The 16,919-nt window shown below is 39.5% G+C and overlaps 2 protein-coding genes across 2 annotated transcripts in view; both read left to right on the top strand.

The window, feature by feature from the left end:
* LOC309701330 (glutaminase kidney isoform, mitochondrial) overlaps nt 1-16,919 on the top strand; it is a 226,636-nt gene that overhangs the window by 75,945 nt on the left and 133,772 nt on the right. The window lies entirely within an intron of this gene.
* LOC309700428 (uncharacterized protein) lies at nt 7,994-15,994 on the top strand. The gene is made up of 2 exons (XM_082523941.1): nt 7,994-8,131; nt 12,713-15,994. Exon 2 carries the CDS (start codon nt 12,722-12,724, stop codon nt 13,787-13,789), a length of 1,068 nt encoding a protein of 355 aa, XP_082380067.1. The 5' UTR covers nt 7,994-8,131; nt 12,713-12,721; the 3' UTR covers nt 13,790-15,994.

The following is a 16,919-nucleotide window of genomic DNA, read 5'->3' as shown; positions in this document are numbered from 1 at the left end:
CCCAGCTGCATTGTACACTTCAAATTATTTTCCGATCACGGATGATATTAGAAAAGACTTGGAGAGGTGGTCAACATACCCGTTGGACTTTAGAAGCAGAATAAATGTGATAAAAATGAATATAATGCCAAGGCTGCTGTACATTTTCCAGGCACTGCCGGTTGAAATCCCATCTCAACAGTTCGAGGCCTGGGATAAAATGTTGTCGAGATTCATATGGGGAGGCAAAAAGGCAAGAGTACGCTTCTCCACTCTGCAGTTGCCAAAGGACAAACCTTAAATTATATTTCCAGGCAGCACAATTACGCCCTTTATGCCTGTGGTGTGATAATTCATACACTGCAAAGTGGAAACAGATTGAGACACAAGATAGCACGGACTATAATGTCCAGACACTGTTAGGAGAAAATACCTTAACTGACATTATTAAGTCAAAACTCGATCCCATATCCCAGTTTTCATTACAGATATGGTGCTCTATTGTCAAACATTTAAAACCGCAAAATGGCCAGAGGAAGTTGAGATGGAGAGCCTGGGGTTTTAAACCAGGACAATTTGACAAGGCTTTCAAAGAGTGGACCAACAGGGGCCTAACTGCTCTCTGTTTAATTACCAAAAAGGACAAAGTCAGGAGCTTTCAAGAGCTTAAGGACATGTTTGAATTGGAAAACCGGGATTTCTTTCGATATCTACAACTTCGAGATTATTACAATAAAGAGATAGCTGAGGCTGAGATGATTAACCCTCTAATTGAAATGATGTGCGACGCCTACCAGCAGAAAACTACTAAACTATCATCCAAATTATACTCTAATTTGATGAAGAATCAAAGATTTACCTCTTTATATGTAAAGACAAAATGGGAACAGGAACTAAAACTGTCAATTACAGATGAAACATGGTACCAGTTATGTGGTTCACTTCAAACGTCTACAAATTCCCTACAGTGGCGGGAATTTAATTGGAAATGTCTTATTAGGTTTTTTATCACTCCTCACATTAGGAGCAAGCAGGTGGGCACACAGCAGCCTTGTTGGAGAAGCTGTGGTGAAGTGGCAGCTAACCACTCCCATATCTTTTGGTCTTGTTCTAAAATTATTCTGGACAACAGTGAATGATACCTTACAAAAAGTCTTTGGTTACAAGGTCCCTGAGGACTGTACTGCTTTATTTTTAGGAAATATTGATGATAGAGTTAAAAGAGAGGACTTATATTTAACTAAGCTTCTTCTTACTGCAGCAAGAAAAGCCATTACTAGGCTGTGGCTTAAGCCCGAGGCCCCAACTTTCCTTCACTGGACAAACATAATTCAAAAAGTATGTATGGGAAAATAACTTTCGCATTACGACTAAACTACAGCTCTTCACTCAGAACTGGAAGAAGTGGTCAATGTTGATCATTTCTGACGCAAGAATTGACTTTACTCTCAACAACAACGACATGTATTCCCCTGTGGATTTTTATGGATGTAACTTTTATTGTTATTATTAATATTATTATTATATGTGTACTTTATCTTTAGACCTGCATATAATCTGTACGAGGTGTTCAGTGGCGGAAACCGATATTATTGTCCTTTATGTGGACAAACGTTCTAATCTCTACAAATTTTCAACATGAAGGTTTTGGTTTCACAAAATTATGATCAAATTCTAACTTGAAATGGGGTTTCTGCGGCCGAGCTAATCTCCTACTCACTGTAACTCCTCCACTGCCTCTTTTCGTCTTTATAATTTTTTATGTTGTTGTTTTTATCTTGTTCTTACTCTTTTTTTTTGATTACTATGTAATGTTCTTTAAGTATTTTCTGTTTGTTAAAAAGAAAAAAAAGCAATGCTAATAAAAAGAGATTTGCAAAGAAAAAGAAAACATGGAAGTCCGAGCTCAGATTTTCATTGGTAGTTACCAGAATGTCCGTGATTAGAAATGAGTACGTAAAGATTGAGCGGTTTGGAGACAAAGTTAGAGAGGCAAAGGCTGAGATGATTTGGGCATGTGCAGAGGAGGGATAGTGGATATATCTGAAAAAGGATGTTGGAGATGGAGCTGCCAGACGGGAGGAACAGAGGAACACTTCACTGAACAGCATTACTATTAGACTGATCACTTTGACCCATTGTTGTAGTTTTTCAAAGGTAGCAGCAGTAGTTTTACTGTGGTTGCAGGTTTAGTGTAGCTCAAGTACACATAGCACATCATTATTAAAAAATAATAATAGCAGCAGAAACCAGTCACACCAGCACGAGTACTCAGCCTTAGATGTGTGTAAAAATCTGCCAGATTGTTTATGAAGTTCTGATCTCAGCAGTAATTAAGTATCAGACAAATGATGAAGGTGGCGATGGTGACGATGACAGAAGTGATGATGTTTATTCAGAGGAATGGGTTCACACTCAGCGAGGAGCCTCCATCAGACTCTTTAACATCATCACAGCACGTACAGCACAAGTGTTCTGATTTCAAAGGATTTTAAACTTTCTTTTTTTTCAGCACCCGAGATAAAAGAACTAAGTGGTTAAAATTTTGTATTTAAATATTTTCTTCATTTTTTTTAATTAAACGAGCACTGTGTTGATCAATCCTCAAAATTAAAATGGGATTGTTATTGTTTTGTTTGTTATATATTTTTTTACATTTTTGTATTTATTTTATTATCAATATTTGTTATTTTTATGCTTTATTTATTGTTGTTTATGTCTCTCCAGTGCCTCACAAATTTTATTTGTTTATAAGTATTTATCTGTTTATCTATCCTATAATAAAACACTTCAGCCTCCCCCACCAACAAACTGGCTGGAGAGGTGGTCAGAGACAAAGGAATGTCTTTGATCCTACAGTTTGAACTAAGACTTACAAATTTAAGTAACACAATGACAACATTCAACAATTTGACTCCAACAGTTGTCAACAATAACAAATTTCACTATTTATTCTGCTATTTATTTATTTATTGTTTTTATATTTGTATTTATTTACATTATATTGTCATCATTATTGATTATTTTTTATCTTTTATTTCCATCACCCATTTAAATGTATCTTTTTAAACATCAATTCTTTCATTACTGTTAATATTGCTCTTTCTGATCATTAGTTAGAATTACTTTATTTCTTCCTCTCGTCCCACAATTTCAATTTTTAGTTTATTTATTTATTTTTATTCTTACACCTTTTATTTCATTAGCATTTATTATGATTAATTAGTGTTTTTCATTTAATTTTTTTTTTTTTATATTTATTTATTTACTTTAACTCCACGTAACACCCTGTCTTCTTCACGCCCTTACTCAGCCTACTAGTTAGGGGGACAGCAGTAATTAACAGTCACTTGTATTTAATAAATAAAGACATTCGTCATCACTTCCCTGGGCGTCCACTCGCTGTGTTTCAATCAGAGGACCTGATTGAAGACTTGACAGCGGCAGGGACAATCTGTTCCCGCCGGCACACCCCGTGTTTTCCTGACCTCCACAACCTCTCCGAGTCTCTTCCTGTCACCCAGTCAGAGCTGCCACGGCGGATCTGAGGAGGGGCGTGAACAGGCCGCCACGTCACTCTGCCATTGTCGGAGCTGTTGGCACCTCAGTGCAACACACACACACACACACACACACACACACACACACACACACACACACACACACACCTGCATGTTAGTGTTTTGACAATAAGAGCGACGAGTGATGGTCCTGTCCTGTAGAGTTGTGCGTCTATACTGAGTGTGTGAAGCCCTCTAATTTCATCTAGCGCCTCTTTCCACAGCTGGAAGCAGGCGTTTTTAGAAGGATTAATAAGTACTCACCTCGTCTCACCTCGTCTCACAGGTGGACGATGGCACCGCCTCAGAGGACAGGTTCCAGCAGCAGTCTTTGTTCTGCTTTGGTGAACTCATCATTCAGGTTCATCATGTGCTGCAGGCTGAGGACATTAAGAACGCTGGTTTGGTGTTTGAAGCTGCTTGGTTTTAGTCTTCTTAGGCATCAACTAAAACAGACTTGATTCATTGCTGAAGCTGCCATATTTGTGCTACAACTACTATTCCCATTCCCAGCCAGAGGTGGCTAAAATTAGAGACTTTCTTTATTTAAATAGAAGTACAGATACCTGTGTTAAAAAATACTCAAGCAAATATTTTTATTCGAGTAAAGGTGAAAAAGTACAGGCTCTGAAATCTCCTCAAAGTAAGAAAGTAAAAAGTAGTCGAATAACTTTTTGTTAAGTTAACTGAACCTTGTGCTGTATTAATATAATAATAAAGTAATATTAATAAATGAGGATAAAAATGTTTCAAATTTAAATTCCAACTCTAATGAGTGTACTGGGTTTGACCTGTTATGTAGGACATAAGCAGCGAAAGTGAATTAAAAAAAAAACTATTTTCTGCTGCCTATATTGTAGAGGGTGACCTTACCTCCACACATAAAAGGTAAATAGCGTTCAGTCAGGGGTTACAGTGGGCTTCATCAGGTGGATGAAATACAGGCTCAGCTCAGGGAAAAGAATCATAACTCACAATAATTTCTAACATGAGCTCCAGTAGGTTTTCTTAGTGCACATGATGTCAGCTGACCGCTCTTTGTAGAAAAGATCAGATTTGAACACCATCAGGTTGGTTTTCTTGGAGCTGGACATTATCACACTTGGACAAGACGATTGAACACAGAGTTATCCAAGGAAGCCACATCCTTCACGTAAATGAGAAGATCATGCAAGTACACATATATGCTAATCGGTCCTAAGTAAGAAAGAGTTTCAGTAAAGCTAGCAATAGAGGCCAAAACAAATGTTCACATTGGGCTGTAAAAGTTGTTTACTAACGAACCCCAGGTGGTGATTAGTGGAACTGCAACTTCTGTCAGCTTCTTTTAATTTTTCATCCCCAGAGGCTGATGCTTGATCTAAACCTGTGGTCCTCAAACTCAAAGCCAAAAACGTTCACTCCCACCAGCCCACAGTTTTCATCATGATCAATAAAATTATCATTAAAAATTAAAAAAGGATCCAATTTTAGTTTTATTGACGTAAAAGCCACATTTTGAGAACCATTACTACTCGTGCTGCTGCTCCGCCTGCGGTCTCATCCTTTTCTAACAGACCTGCTTCGCCCTCTGGTGGCCAGCAGCAGAAACTACACCAGATCTGCTCACAGCCTTCAGTAAATATCACAGCGTGTTTCACTTACAGCTTCTGATGCAAATAATGAATACAGTGTAAAGAAATTATGGCTGTAAAACCGTTTGAAAGCAATTTACCAAAAGAAGAGAGAATAATGAAAAATGAGCACAGCAGCTCGGGAAAAATACTGATAATCAAACTAAATTGGTTAGTGAAATAAAGAGCGACTTTAATGTTCCTCTCTGCAGCAGCAGGGGAAGAATATAAAGCTAATCCTCCTCCTCGGGGATTATCTTCATCTTCCACTGTCAGGGTTTCTGTCTTACTGTAATCCTCCGGCTCCATGATTGTCTGACAGCTGTTAACACAGACACCCAATCAGCTGGACACATTTGTGAGACAAGGAGGAAGTAAAAGTAAATTCAATATAGGTGAAAGGAGTGTTGGTACTGGTAGTACTGTGTACTGGGAACAGAGGAAGTACTGATAGCAGAATTAGATATAGAGGAGATTTAACAGTGATCACAGACGTAGTCATTGTTGTATTTTCGTAAATATATGAATGAAAAAAAGTGTATTTGTTGATTTTATTGTATTCATTATGAACAATAATACCTGGAATATTTAAATAAGATCATCAAGTAAGATTCTTGGTAAAGATTCTGGGTTTTTATTCAGAAGGAAACAAACGGGAGTAAAGTTTTACAGAGATTTTTGATGTGATCGTTTCTGGACTCTGAAGTTTGAGGGCACTTTGAGGAACGGTGCCGCTGTTTTACACAGATCTGATTGGTCACTAGGTGGTGGATTGGTACATGATTATGTCTCATTTGGAACATAATCTGCTCCGCTGCTTAAAACGTGATCCACCTTGATAACATCGAGAACAGACGATCATCTCCGAAGTTTCAACCTCTGGTGAATCTATCAAGTTACATAAAACTTCTTAAAATCCACAAACTGTTGCTCTGTGCAGATTAAAAGCTAACAAGATAGAGGTTAATGCACACCACATCAAACTCTGTTTGGCTTTTAAATGAAAATAAAACCAGCTCTTTTCCTGCTCCACCTGAGTCTCAGTCCTCAGGACATCATGGGAGTCCTGAGGGAGTTATCGCTCATACCAAAACACACTGATGCTCCTTCGTCCTTGTCTCATTGACCTGAATTACTGTTTTCAGAGAGAAACCTGAGCTCAAATTGTATTGTTTTTGTTCACTGGGTTAAATCACTCTCTGCGTCATTGGGTCTGCTGGGTTTGGGGCTGATAGTTTGCACTGCTCTTTGTAGAGTTCTGGTTATTATTGAAGTGAACTTGCTGAGTCGTTGTATATAAATTATAGTGAACTGTTAATAAAGTGGAATGGAAAAGTATTTCCCCCTTTTCTCATTTCTTAGTTTAGTTGGGTTTTTTTTTTGCATATTTATCAAGCGTGCATATTTCAACCCATCAACATATGTTAATATTAGACAAAGAAACCCCCAAGCCAAAAAATAGCTTGTTTCACAAAGTAAAGCAGGATAAAAGATCTCAAACACCAACACATCAGGCCACGAACTAAAGAAACAGCTAAGAAACAAAGTCAGTGACATGTATCAGTCTGGAAAAGGTTACAAAGCCATTTCTAAGGCTCAGGAACTTCAGTGAACCACAGTGAGAGACATTATCCACACAAAGAAGAAACCTGGAACAGTGGTGAAGCTATGGACTAAAATTACTCCAAGAGCTTCGATGGCTCATCAAGGAGGTCACAAAACAAAATGTAAAGGACTGCAGGCCTCCCTTGCCTCAGTTAAGGTCAAAGTTCATGATTCAACAATAAGACAGAGACTGGGGAAAATAGTCTCCATGGGAGAGTTCAAGGAGAAAACCACTGCTGACCAAAAAGATCACAAAGGCTGGTGTCATATTTACCAAGAACACCTAATCAACCCAGAGAAAATGTTCTGTGGACTGACTGCTTCAGGACGACTTGCTGTAACTGATGGAACCATGAATTCTGCTCTCTACCAGAAAATCCTGAAGGAGGATGTGCGACCATCAGTTCATGCTCTGAAGCTCAGGAGCACTTGGGTTCTGCAGCAGAACAACGATCAGAAACACACCAGCGAGTCGACCTCTGACTCGCTCCAAAAAACAAAATGAAGGGTTTGGAGTGGCTGAGTCAAAGTCTGGAGTTAAACCAGATTGAGAAGCTTTGACGTGACCTTAAACAGGCTGTTCATGCTGGAAAATCATCCAGTGTGTCTGAATTAAAGCAAATCCGCAAAGAGTGTCTTTGCAATTTCCTCTGCATCCAGTTTTTAAAAAAGACGCAGACACTGATCATGAAAGCACACAAATCACCCTTTCTTGTGATGGAACATCTGATCTCGAAATCTCGAAAACAGATTTGTTATATATTGATTTAGTTTTGAGTTTTTTGCTTTTCGGTTTGTTTTCAGTTGTTTTCTTTTCATTTGGTATATGGTCAGTATGTGGATGCACCGACGCCTCCTCAGGGTGGTTATAATGATAAATACTACAACTGAAGACATATTTTTTCCATTTTTTCTTTGATGATCCAATTTTTTTCCACACTTAAATGCAGCTGTGTGTACGAACCCTGCTGTAAACATGCAGGAACATCGGGGAGATAAACACAGCGGCGCCTGCGGTCAATCAAATCTGTCCAGACCTCCTAATTCTCTGCTCTGTGGCCCAGTTTGGCTTCAATCTCTTAAAGCTCCCATCTCCTCACCCACACCCACACCCACACCACACCACACACCAACAGCACACCAACAGCGCTGCGTGGTGAATAATTGACGAGTCCTGCCTCCTCTCCCTCCCTCTCTGTGTTTCTTTCCATCACTCTGTCTTTGTGTTGTCGCTCGCCGGGTTCTCCAGACCGTGAAGACCCGCCCCTCCCTCTGCTCCATCACGTCCACTCGCCACCTGCTGCTGGCTGGATGTTGACGACTGTCAGCAGGTAGACAGACGGACGGAGGGGCAGGCAGGAGCAGCAGCTGCTGGTAAGATGAAACCGTTCTGTTACGGTCAGACAACACAGACTTTTTGGAGGTTTTTATCTCACAGGCTGCATCTGCTCCTCATTCTTCTTATTTCTCATGTTCAGGTATAATTTTATTAGAGGACGACATAGTGAATGAGTCTGCTGAGCATTCGTTTCATTTAAAGGATGTTTTTACTGCCGTCGCCCTGATGGGGACCCTTTTTTAAAACTGTGAGAGTGCTCGAGTCATGTATGTGATTTTGCTTTCTCGCTGCACCCAGTTTTCTATACTCAGATGAACTTTATTCATTCCCAGATCTGTAATCAATAAACTCCTTTTTTTAATGAATAGATGATTATTAGTTTTTTGTTTTTATCAACAAAATCAGTTTTGGTGACACAGGAGAGCAGTGATGCTTCTCTGGTATTATAACATGCTGTTAAACCTCTCGGTGCTCTATTCTATAGGATTTATGTTCAAATTCTGTTGTTATTAAAATCTATCAGACTACTTTTGACATGACGTCTGAATTCACGTTTGTCCATTTCAGAGGAGTAGTGCAGAGATGCTGCAGCTTTTACTAAATTATGACGAATCAGTCCGGCCCCCTGATGGCTTTACAAAGTCTGACAGTTTGCACAAAAGGAGTTTTGTTTTTTTTTACTCTGTGTTTTGCACCTGCAGGCAGATGTTTGAATAGTTTTCAGTTCCACAGTCAGCAGCCTATTTCCTGGAAATCTTTCTTGGAAAACTCCCAAAATCCTTTAATCACAACTCTGATCATCACATCAGGCAAAGATGAAAAATATTTTTCCATGTTTTTTTTTATGATAAATATTTTTGTCAGTTAGTTTAATTATGGTGATTCTCCATCAACAGCTTCACTTTAGCCTCCCGACGGCCACAGCTCGTCATGTCTTTGCATTTTGCTTCCAAGCAGCCAGACTTTGTTGTCATTTTTTAAAGTGGTCTTGATCAATCGTTCTCTGATAGTTTTTACAGTTTTATGTTGTACATTGGATGTTTTTTCATTCACTTTTACTTCAGTCCTTGTAACTGACCGTTATTGGAGGAATGTTTTTTTAATTTGTTTGTTAAAAACATAATTTTTTCCCATTTCTTTAATTGAATTTTGACAGAAGGTGATTCTCAGAGAGCTTTTAGCTGAAAACTTGCATGGTGTGCAGTCTGACCTTAAAAGATTTGAGGAAACTGCAAAAGTGGATAACAAAAGAACAAGTCTCAGTCTAAAGAAAACTATCTACAGTATCTGAAAGTCTTGTCCTTGAGACATACAAAACAACCTGAGAGATGCACCTGGACCTTCATCTACTGTTCACTGAAGCCTCAGAAATGGTGTTAGTGGAAGGAAGCCATGCCTAAGGAAGGAAACAGGGAGAAAAAGCTGATATCTTGAACATCTTGTCAAAATGGAGAACCATGTCTGAAGACTAAATGAATCACTGCACCTATTTCTCATTCAAATACTGCAACACAAGTTCAGGAAAATAGTGAAAATATGTCAGAAAACCAAGAGATTCCTGTTATATCCAGTGGATTTGTTAAACTAGATTTTTTTTTAATATACTAACTTTTAATTACTTCCAAAGGTCCACGTGCAGTGCCTTTTTACCCACTAGGGGCAGAAGCTCACTTAAAAATTGTGTTTTTACTGCAAAATTTCACCAGAACTAATCAGCAACTTTTTAGTTATTTATTTTTTCTTTCATTATATTTTTAATTACAAAAAGTGTTGTAATATTAGGAAAAATAACATTGCAAAATAATATATAGCACTGCAACCAAAAAGCAAAAGTGAAAAAATATATTAATAATTAAATTAAATCAAAACTACTGAACATTTTAAAAGATAAAAACCTCTTAGGCTTCAGATGTCCAGTATGCATTATTAAATAATAAAAAAAATAGCTTCAGTATAACTAAACCTTCTAAAATGTGTAATTACAGCATCTCTTTAACTCTGTAGAGCTGCAGCAGCTCTTATTTAAATGATCTCTGACGCAATGTGACAGATTAGCCCAGGCGCGACCCAATCTGGCTTTGCAGACTAATGAGAGTGGGGCATAACTCAGGGTTTTTTTTTTAAGTGAGTCTGCGTTTCAGGTTAGGTTTTACTGAGCATTACTTTCTGTATTAGTGAAGTTCTAACTGCGTGTAAAGTTGACCTTTTTCTTCTAGTGTCTCATACGCTTGATGCCTTTGTCCTCCAGTCCTCTTGTGTATGTCTTCATAGTTGATGCAACTCTTTTTGTCTCTGACTAGTTCCTGTTTTACTTTGAGGGTTAGAGTTTTTTGGAACCTGTGCTATATTTACTTCGTTTGTCTGAGTGATTCCTCAATCAGCCCTCGGTGTATAAATAGTCCTGTCCTCCTCTTTGTCGCCTGTAAATGTTCATGTTTTTTCCCCATGTGTTGCCTCGTGATCTCCTTTCCCCCATCGTTGTTACTCCTGCGCAACCTCTTTATGGCAAAGGTGGTCTGTCTATTTGGACAGTTAGTAAAGGGTTTTTGTTGTTTCTGTTAGAGTTGTCTGATTTGGTTTTAACACCCAGTGGTGTTTAAATGAATGTTCATTTAAACAGCCCTGGTTGAATGGCAGAGCTGTGATTGAATGTGGGGGGAAAATCTCAGATTTTTTAACATCTGTTTTGTAATGATGATTAGTTAAATCTGACTGCTGTTTTTTACAATAAAGGAATATTTTCCCTGACCCATTTCTGATCATAGATCAGATTGGAGGATATTTAAATGAGTTTGAATGAATTTAAATGAGAAAATCTAAAAATTCACCTTTAAAAAGTTTGCAGTGCCATCAAGGTACAGTGGCTCTCTCTCTTAGCCGTTTAGGCTGGATTTCTCATTTATCTCATCACAGATAGTACTGCATATGTCTTTATGAAAATTTTAAATTCTCAGTGCTGTAAAGAAGTCCTGCTGAAAGCTGTCATTTGTAGATTAGTGGATTTATGCTTTGAAGTCGAGCTCCCACACAGGGTCACAAGATTAGTTTAGAGCTCCTGTGATGAAAAAAAAGGATTATTTTTTTCCCACAGTTGTTTTAGTCAGCATTTACAACTTTTATAAAAACAAAGAAGATTCAGGTCTAACTCACTGTACATTCAAGAACAAATGAAGGCAACAGCATTTATAGGTAGAGATCTCCAGCTATCTGTTTGTTTGGTTGTTTTTCTCAGTTATAAAAATGTCGATTCGTCAGAAACACAGAAATATACAGCTGTAGTCAGAAATTTACATCTGCTCCTTATGGGCAAGAATGTAACTGTAATTTTGGTATTATAATGATTTCTTTGAACTGTCTTTTTCAGGCGGGGAATGATTGTACAGGATACATTTTTAATAACTTTAAAAAACAAGAATTGGCTGCACAAGTTTGAATTTATATTGGATTTCCTCTAATCCACACAGGCTCAAATATGTACATACACTCACCTAAAGCTTTATGGTCAGACGAGACAAAGATTGAGCTATTTAGGCCAGCGGTCCCCAACCTTTTTTGCACCACGGACCAGTATAATGTCAGACAGTATTTTCACGGACCGGCCTTTAAGGTGTTGCGGATAAATACAACAAAATAAAATGATACGACCAAGACAAAAACTGTGGTATTTTGTACATTTAATAATAAACACGAATTCACTGTGTAATTGTGTAACTTTATTAGCAGTGCTGACAACACTGAGAGTAACCTCCTCCTCTCTGCCCCTTAATGCTCTCTGGTCGCTATGGTAATGCCTAATTTCTTTCAAAATAAGCCACACAACTACAACACTGGAAAAGACCCAGGGAAACCGAGTTAACGATAAAAACCCTAAAAACCATAAATTTCACATCTCAACTCTCACGGTCCAGTACCAAACGACCGGTACCGGTCCGTGGCCCGGGGGCTGAGGACCGCTGATGTAGGCCACATTGACCACAAGTATGTTTGGAGGAGTAAAGGTGAGACTTTCAAACCTAGGAACACTATACCAGCTGTCAAGCATGGTGGTGATATCATCATGCTCTGGGGTTGTTTTGCTATCAGTGGTACTGGTACAATGTAAGCTGAACAAATTTCATGGAATAATATAATAATATAATAGAGGAGGACTAGCTCCAAATTCTTCAACTTCACCTCAAATCAACAGTCTGACAGTTAAAACTTGGACACAGTTGGGTGTTCCAACATGACTATGATACCAAACAAACATCAAAACTGGTTTTGGTATGGATAAAGCAGCCTCACATTAAACTTCTGGACTGGCCTTGCCAAAGCCAAAGCGGATGATGCATAAAAGCCAGGACCGTGACTGGAAACCAACCAATTTAAATGAACCCTACCAATTCTGCAAAGAAAAATAGTCAAAAGAGTTTAAAGGGTTACTCTTTGTTCAAAATGTAAAAAGTTGAAAACATAGTTGAAACATAATGCTTCATTTTTTTCCTCTTCTAATCACTACAATCACAAATCTTCACACTAAATCTATATATATTTCCTGCACAGTATGAGATTTGTGTATCCATGTCACAGTCCTGAAAGAGGTCACTGAGTGGTAAAATCCTTCCTTGTTGTTTCAGAGAGCCATCATGAAGCTGGTTTTGCTCCTCCTGCTGGTGACGGAGGCATCCTGCAGGTCTCACAGCTCTGGGTGTGAGAAGGGCTGTGACTGTCTTGGAGACCTCAAGTTCACCATATGCTCAAGGGCTTCCTTCACACGGCTCCCCAGCCGAGTGCCTCCCAACACTGAACGCCTCGACCTGTCTGACAACTGGATCTCCATCATCCCCGAACGCACCTTCAACACCACTCGCAAACTACGGGTACTCCTGCTGCAGAACAACAACATCAGCGTGGTGGAGGATGGGGCCTTCTCACAACTGGAGTTCCTCCAGAAGCTGGATCTGAGCTGGAACCAGATCACCACTCTCTCTGAGGGATTCTCCATTGGCCTAGCCTCACTGCAGGAGCTGCAGCTGTCCCACAACCGACTGACCACCCTGGGCAGCCGGACCTTCCGGCACCTGGACAGCATCCAGCGATTAAACCTGACCAACAACAGCATCCAGACCATTCAGATGAGGTCGTTCTCCTCAATGAGCCTCCTCCGACAGCTCCACCTGCAGGACAACCAGCTGACGTCTCTGAGGAGTGGCACTTTCTCCATGCTGCGCTCTCTCGAAGTCCTCAACCTGGCCGGAAACCAGATCAGTGAGGTGGAGACTGGTGTCTTCAAGCCACTTGCCAGCTTGACGTTACTCAACATTGCCAAGAACCAGCTGACCACCATCTGCTTCAAGACTTTCCTGAGCATCCACACCTACAGCACCCACCTCCTGCTGGAGGGGAACCCCTGGAACTGCGACTGTGACCTGCAGAGAGTTTTCCGGAAGCTGCACAGCATCCAGCGGCTCTTCCTGGATGACTACTACAACCTGACATGCAGTTCGCCACCTGACCTCCAGGGCTACCTTCTGATAAACGTGGATGATGAGCTGTGCATTGCTGAGACGGTCACTGTGCTCATCATAACCATCACCGTCATCATCACCCTGCTGGCTGCCATGCTGATGGGTGAGAGAAAGAGGAGGAGGAGGAAGAAGAAGGGATTCCACTGGACGCAGCAGGGAGACTTTTCAGACGAGTCAGACTACTGAAGCAACTTCTGTTTCTGACTTAAATATATCACTCTTTCTTTTCTCGCACTGTAGTCTGATAGTATTTTCAACCAAGAGTGCTCATAGCTAGACTAGAAGTGGAGTTTAAAAAGTCCAGATAGAAGCCTCAGTGAGATTAAAAACCTGTTTTTCAAAAGTGACTTGGCCAAGAAGGCAGCAGAGATTGTATCCATCCATCCATTCATTGCATTCTACATATGTGAAGCTGGGTTGTGGTCACAACAAATCTGTTTTTAACTGAGGATTTCAGGGCATGAACTGATGGTCGGACATCCTCCTTCAGGATTTTCTGGTAGAGAGCAGAATTTGTGGTTCCATCAGTTACAGCAAGTCGTCCTGAGGCAACAAAGCAACTCCAGACCATCACACTACCACCACCATGTTTGACTGTTGCTATGATGTTGATTTTATGAAATGCTGTGTAGGTTTCTTTTGTTCTTTTTCTAACCCTTTCCAGACTGTTAGATGTCAGTGACTTTGATTGTCAGCTGTTTCTTTAGATCATGACATAATGTGTTTCTTTTTGAGAATATTGAAATCAGGTTCAATTTTATTTTCTTGATTCAACTGGTGTGGTCGTAATCAGGTCTGGGTGTAACTAGTGACATTGAGTAACCACATTTTTTTGGAAGGCTATATTCAGAGTCAACTTGGGTGTGTGTGTGTGTGTGTGTGGGGGGGGGGGGGTAGATGCTCATACTTGGGTTATCTTTGTCTATTATTTAAATGTATTTGATGATCTGAAACAAGTAATGTTCTTCCCCACGGTCTCCTCCCAGCTTTGGAGGGTTCCCTCCCAGAAAAACTCCCAAAACGCCCTTTAAAGCATGTCTGTTATGACTGAAGGGAAGGTTGCTGATTACACATGTATACACACAGATAAGAGGGAACCAGCTCAAGGATAGATTTATACAAAAACCAGCCAGCGGGTAAGCCTGCAGACACACAGAGAACAGAAGTGATTTCCACAACCATTTAGCAATATATATATAATAGATCATTGCATTAAAATGCTCCAAAAGGCACCAACAGCATAAGCACAATCAAAAGGTCCAGTTGACTGACAGCTATATTAGAGATAATCCATTACAGTCTATCTTTTCTGCAGCAGTTTCAAGAGCATGAAAGGCTAGACAAAATTGTCCTCAATCTCCTGTTGCTGGAGCTTTCACAGGACTTCACCAAACAAAGCCCATTTTTTCTACTACTGTTGTTGTTGTGGTAGTGGTTGTGGGTCACAAGGTAGAGTGGGCTAACAGCTAATCGTGAAGGTTGCCCGTTCCAAACACAGTTCCTGTAGTCTGCATGTTGAAGTAGATCGGGTAAGATGCTGAACTCTGAAGTGCACCTATTTGAAATAGAGTAGAAAGCACTATTTAAGTACCAGTCAATCAACCTTTCTTCAAAGAGGCATGTCCTTTGCCATTTGTTTGGACCGGTAGTCAAAGACTGCTTTCTAGTTAAGCACTCAAAGTGTTTTCTTACCACAAGCCTCATTCACCACACTACCCACACAGTCATACAGGTGCTTTTTTCTATGCCTAAGCACCTTGTCTAACATTTGCACACACACTCTCACTCCAATGGTTGCAGCTGCTGGCTGTAAGGTGCCCATGCGGGGGTCTTTATGTGTGCTGGGGCTTATACCGGGCTCCTGAATTAGTTGGAAGTCAGAAATTCCAAGTTCCTAATTGGAAATTTTTTGTGGAACATCCCCTCAACTTGGATTTCCCACTCGGAAAGTTGGAGCAGACCAACATCCTCCGAGTTAGCAATCAGAGATGGCTCCCTTTCAAGTACTAACCAGGCCTGACCCTGTTTAGCTTCTGAGATCAGATGAAATCAGGTGTGCTCACGGTGGTATGGCCTTAAGTTTGGTATGGCCATCTTTAAATCAATAATCATGAGTGTGTATGACTACAGCTCCTTAGGTACAGATTTTTACTGCTCTGAAAATGACTGTGTGACATGAGACGTTATTTACTTCAAGCGGCTGGGTGGAGTGTGTGGTTTCCTGGTGATGTAACTTTATGATGCCTTCCAGGAACTCTCATTGCTCTTGTATTTAAAGCCAGCAGTCCTCACCCACCTGTCTTTACACCTTTGTTAAATACGGCATGAATTATGCTCTTCTGCATTTGCTCTGTTTGTTCTGTAAAGCAAAGAAGGTGTACAAATAAAGTCCTTTCCATCTCATTGATTGTCACGGTGTTTGAACCAATTAATTTCTGTCACAAAGAAAAATGGAAAACGACATGACACCTTTCAGACTTGATGGTGATCATGAAGGAACATTTCTGACTTAACAATAGAGCCAGTTTACACAGTTCATGATCTTTACAGCTAAATTATAATATGAAGCCTTTTAAAGAGGAAGGTTTGATTACAGCTCCTCTAAAACTGGGCATGAGTGCATTAAACAAGAGAGTTTCTGTATGATTATTGGATAATAATTTGATATTGATCATAAGAAAGATGCAAAATGCTCCTTATGGTGAAAAATGTTTTATTGTTGTAGACTAATAAGCCTTCAGGGAGTCCTACAGTCATTTTGAACTGCCTGTGTCTCTTTAAAAATGAATTATTGCTGTGTTTTTGTATGTTTTGACTGCGATTAATGGCACTTTCCCCTTTAATTGAGGCACTGGAGACGTTTAGGCGGAGTCGCTTTGTGGTATCAAGTTGCCAGAATTTACACCTGGCAACTACCGGATGTGACGAAAACTTAAAAGCACAACGGTGCCATCAGCTTTGAAAAAAGTAGGCTCACAAAACACACAAAAGTAGCAACATTTTTGTTAAATAAAATGAACAAATGTTTTTTTTAAACTTTCTAAAACCGAACATGTTAACTTTTCTAAAACAATTTCTTCCCCAAGATCCACTAAGAAATGTTTAATTTCTAATTTTAAACTGTTTTCCCCTTATTTCTAAATACTGTACCAATGTGCTTATGGTAACATTTTATTATGTGTTCCTTGAACAGATTACAACATTTTTTAGACTTAATAATTCAAAAACAAAACAAACAGTAAATTATAGAAAAACAAAAATGAACTTTATTCAGTCTTTCATTTAATTGTGAAATTTAATTTAAAGGTTATTATTT

Source organism: Aulonocara stuartgranti, assembly GCF_965226115.1.
Source record: "Aulonocara stuartgranti genome assembly, chromosome: 23".
Classification (NCBI taxonomy): Eukaryota; Metazoa; Chordata; class Actinopteri; order Cichliformes; family Cichlidae; genus Aulonocara; species Aulonocara stuartgranti.
Note: the sequence above shows the minus strand (reverse complement) of the source record. Positions and strands in the feature narration are given on the sequence as shown.

Coding starts and splice junctions, on each gene's coding strand:
- LOC309700428 (XM_082523941.1), top strand. CDS start 12,722: ATGAAGCTGGTTTTGCTCCTCCTGCTGGTGACGGAGGCATCCTGCAGG.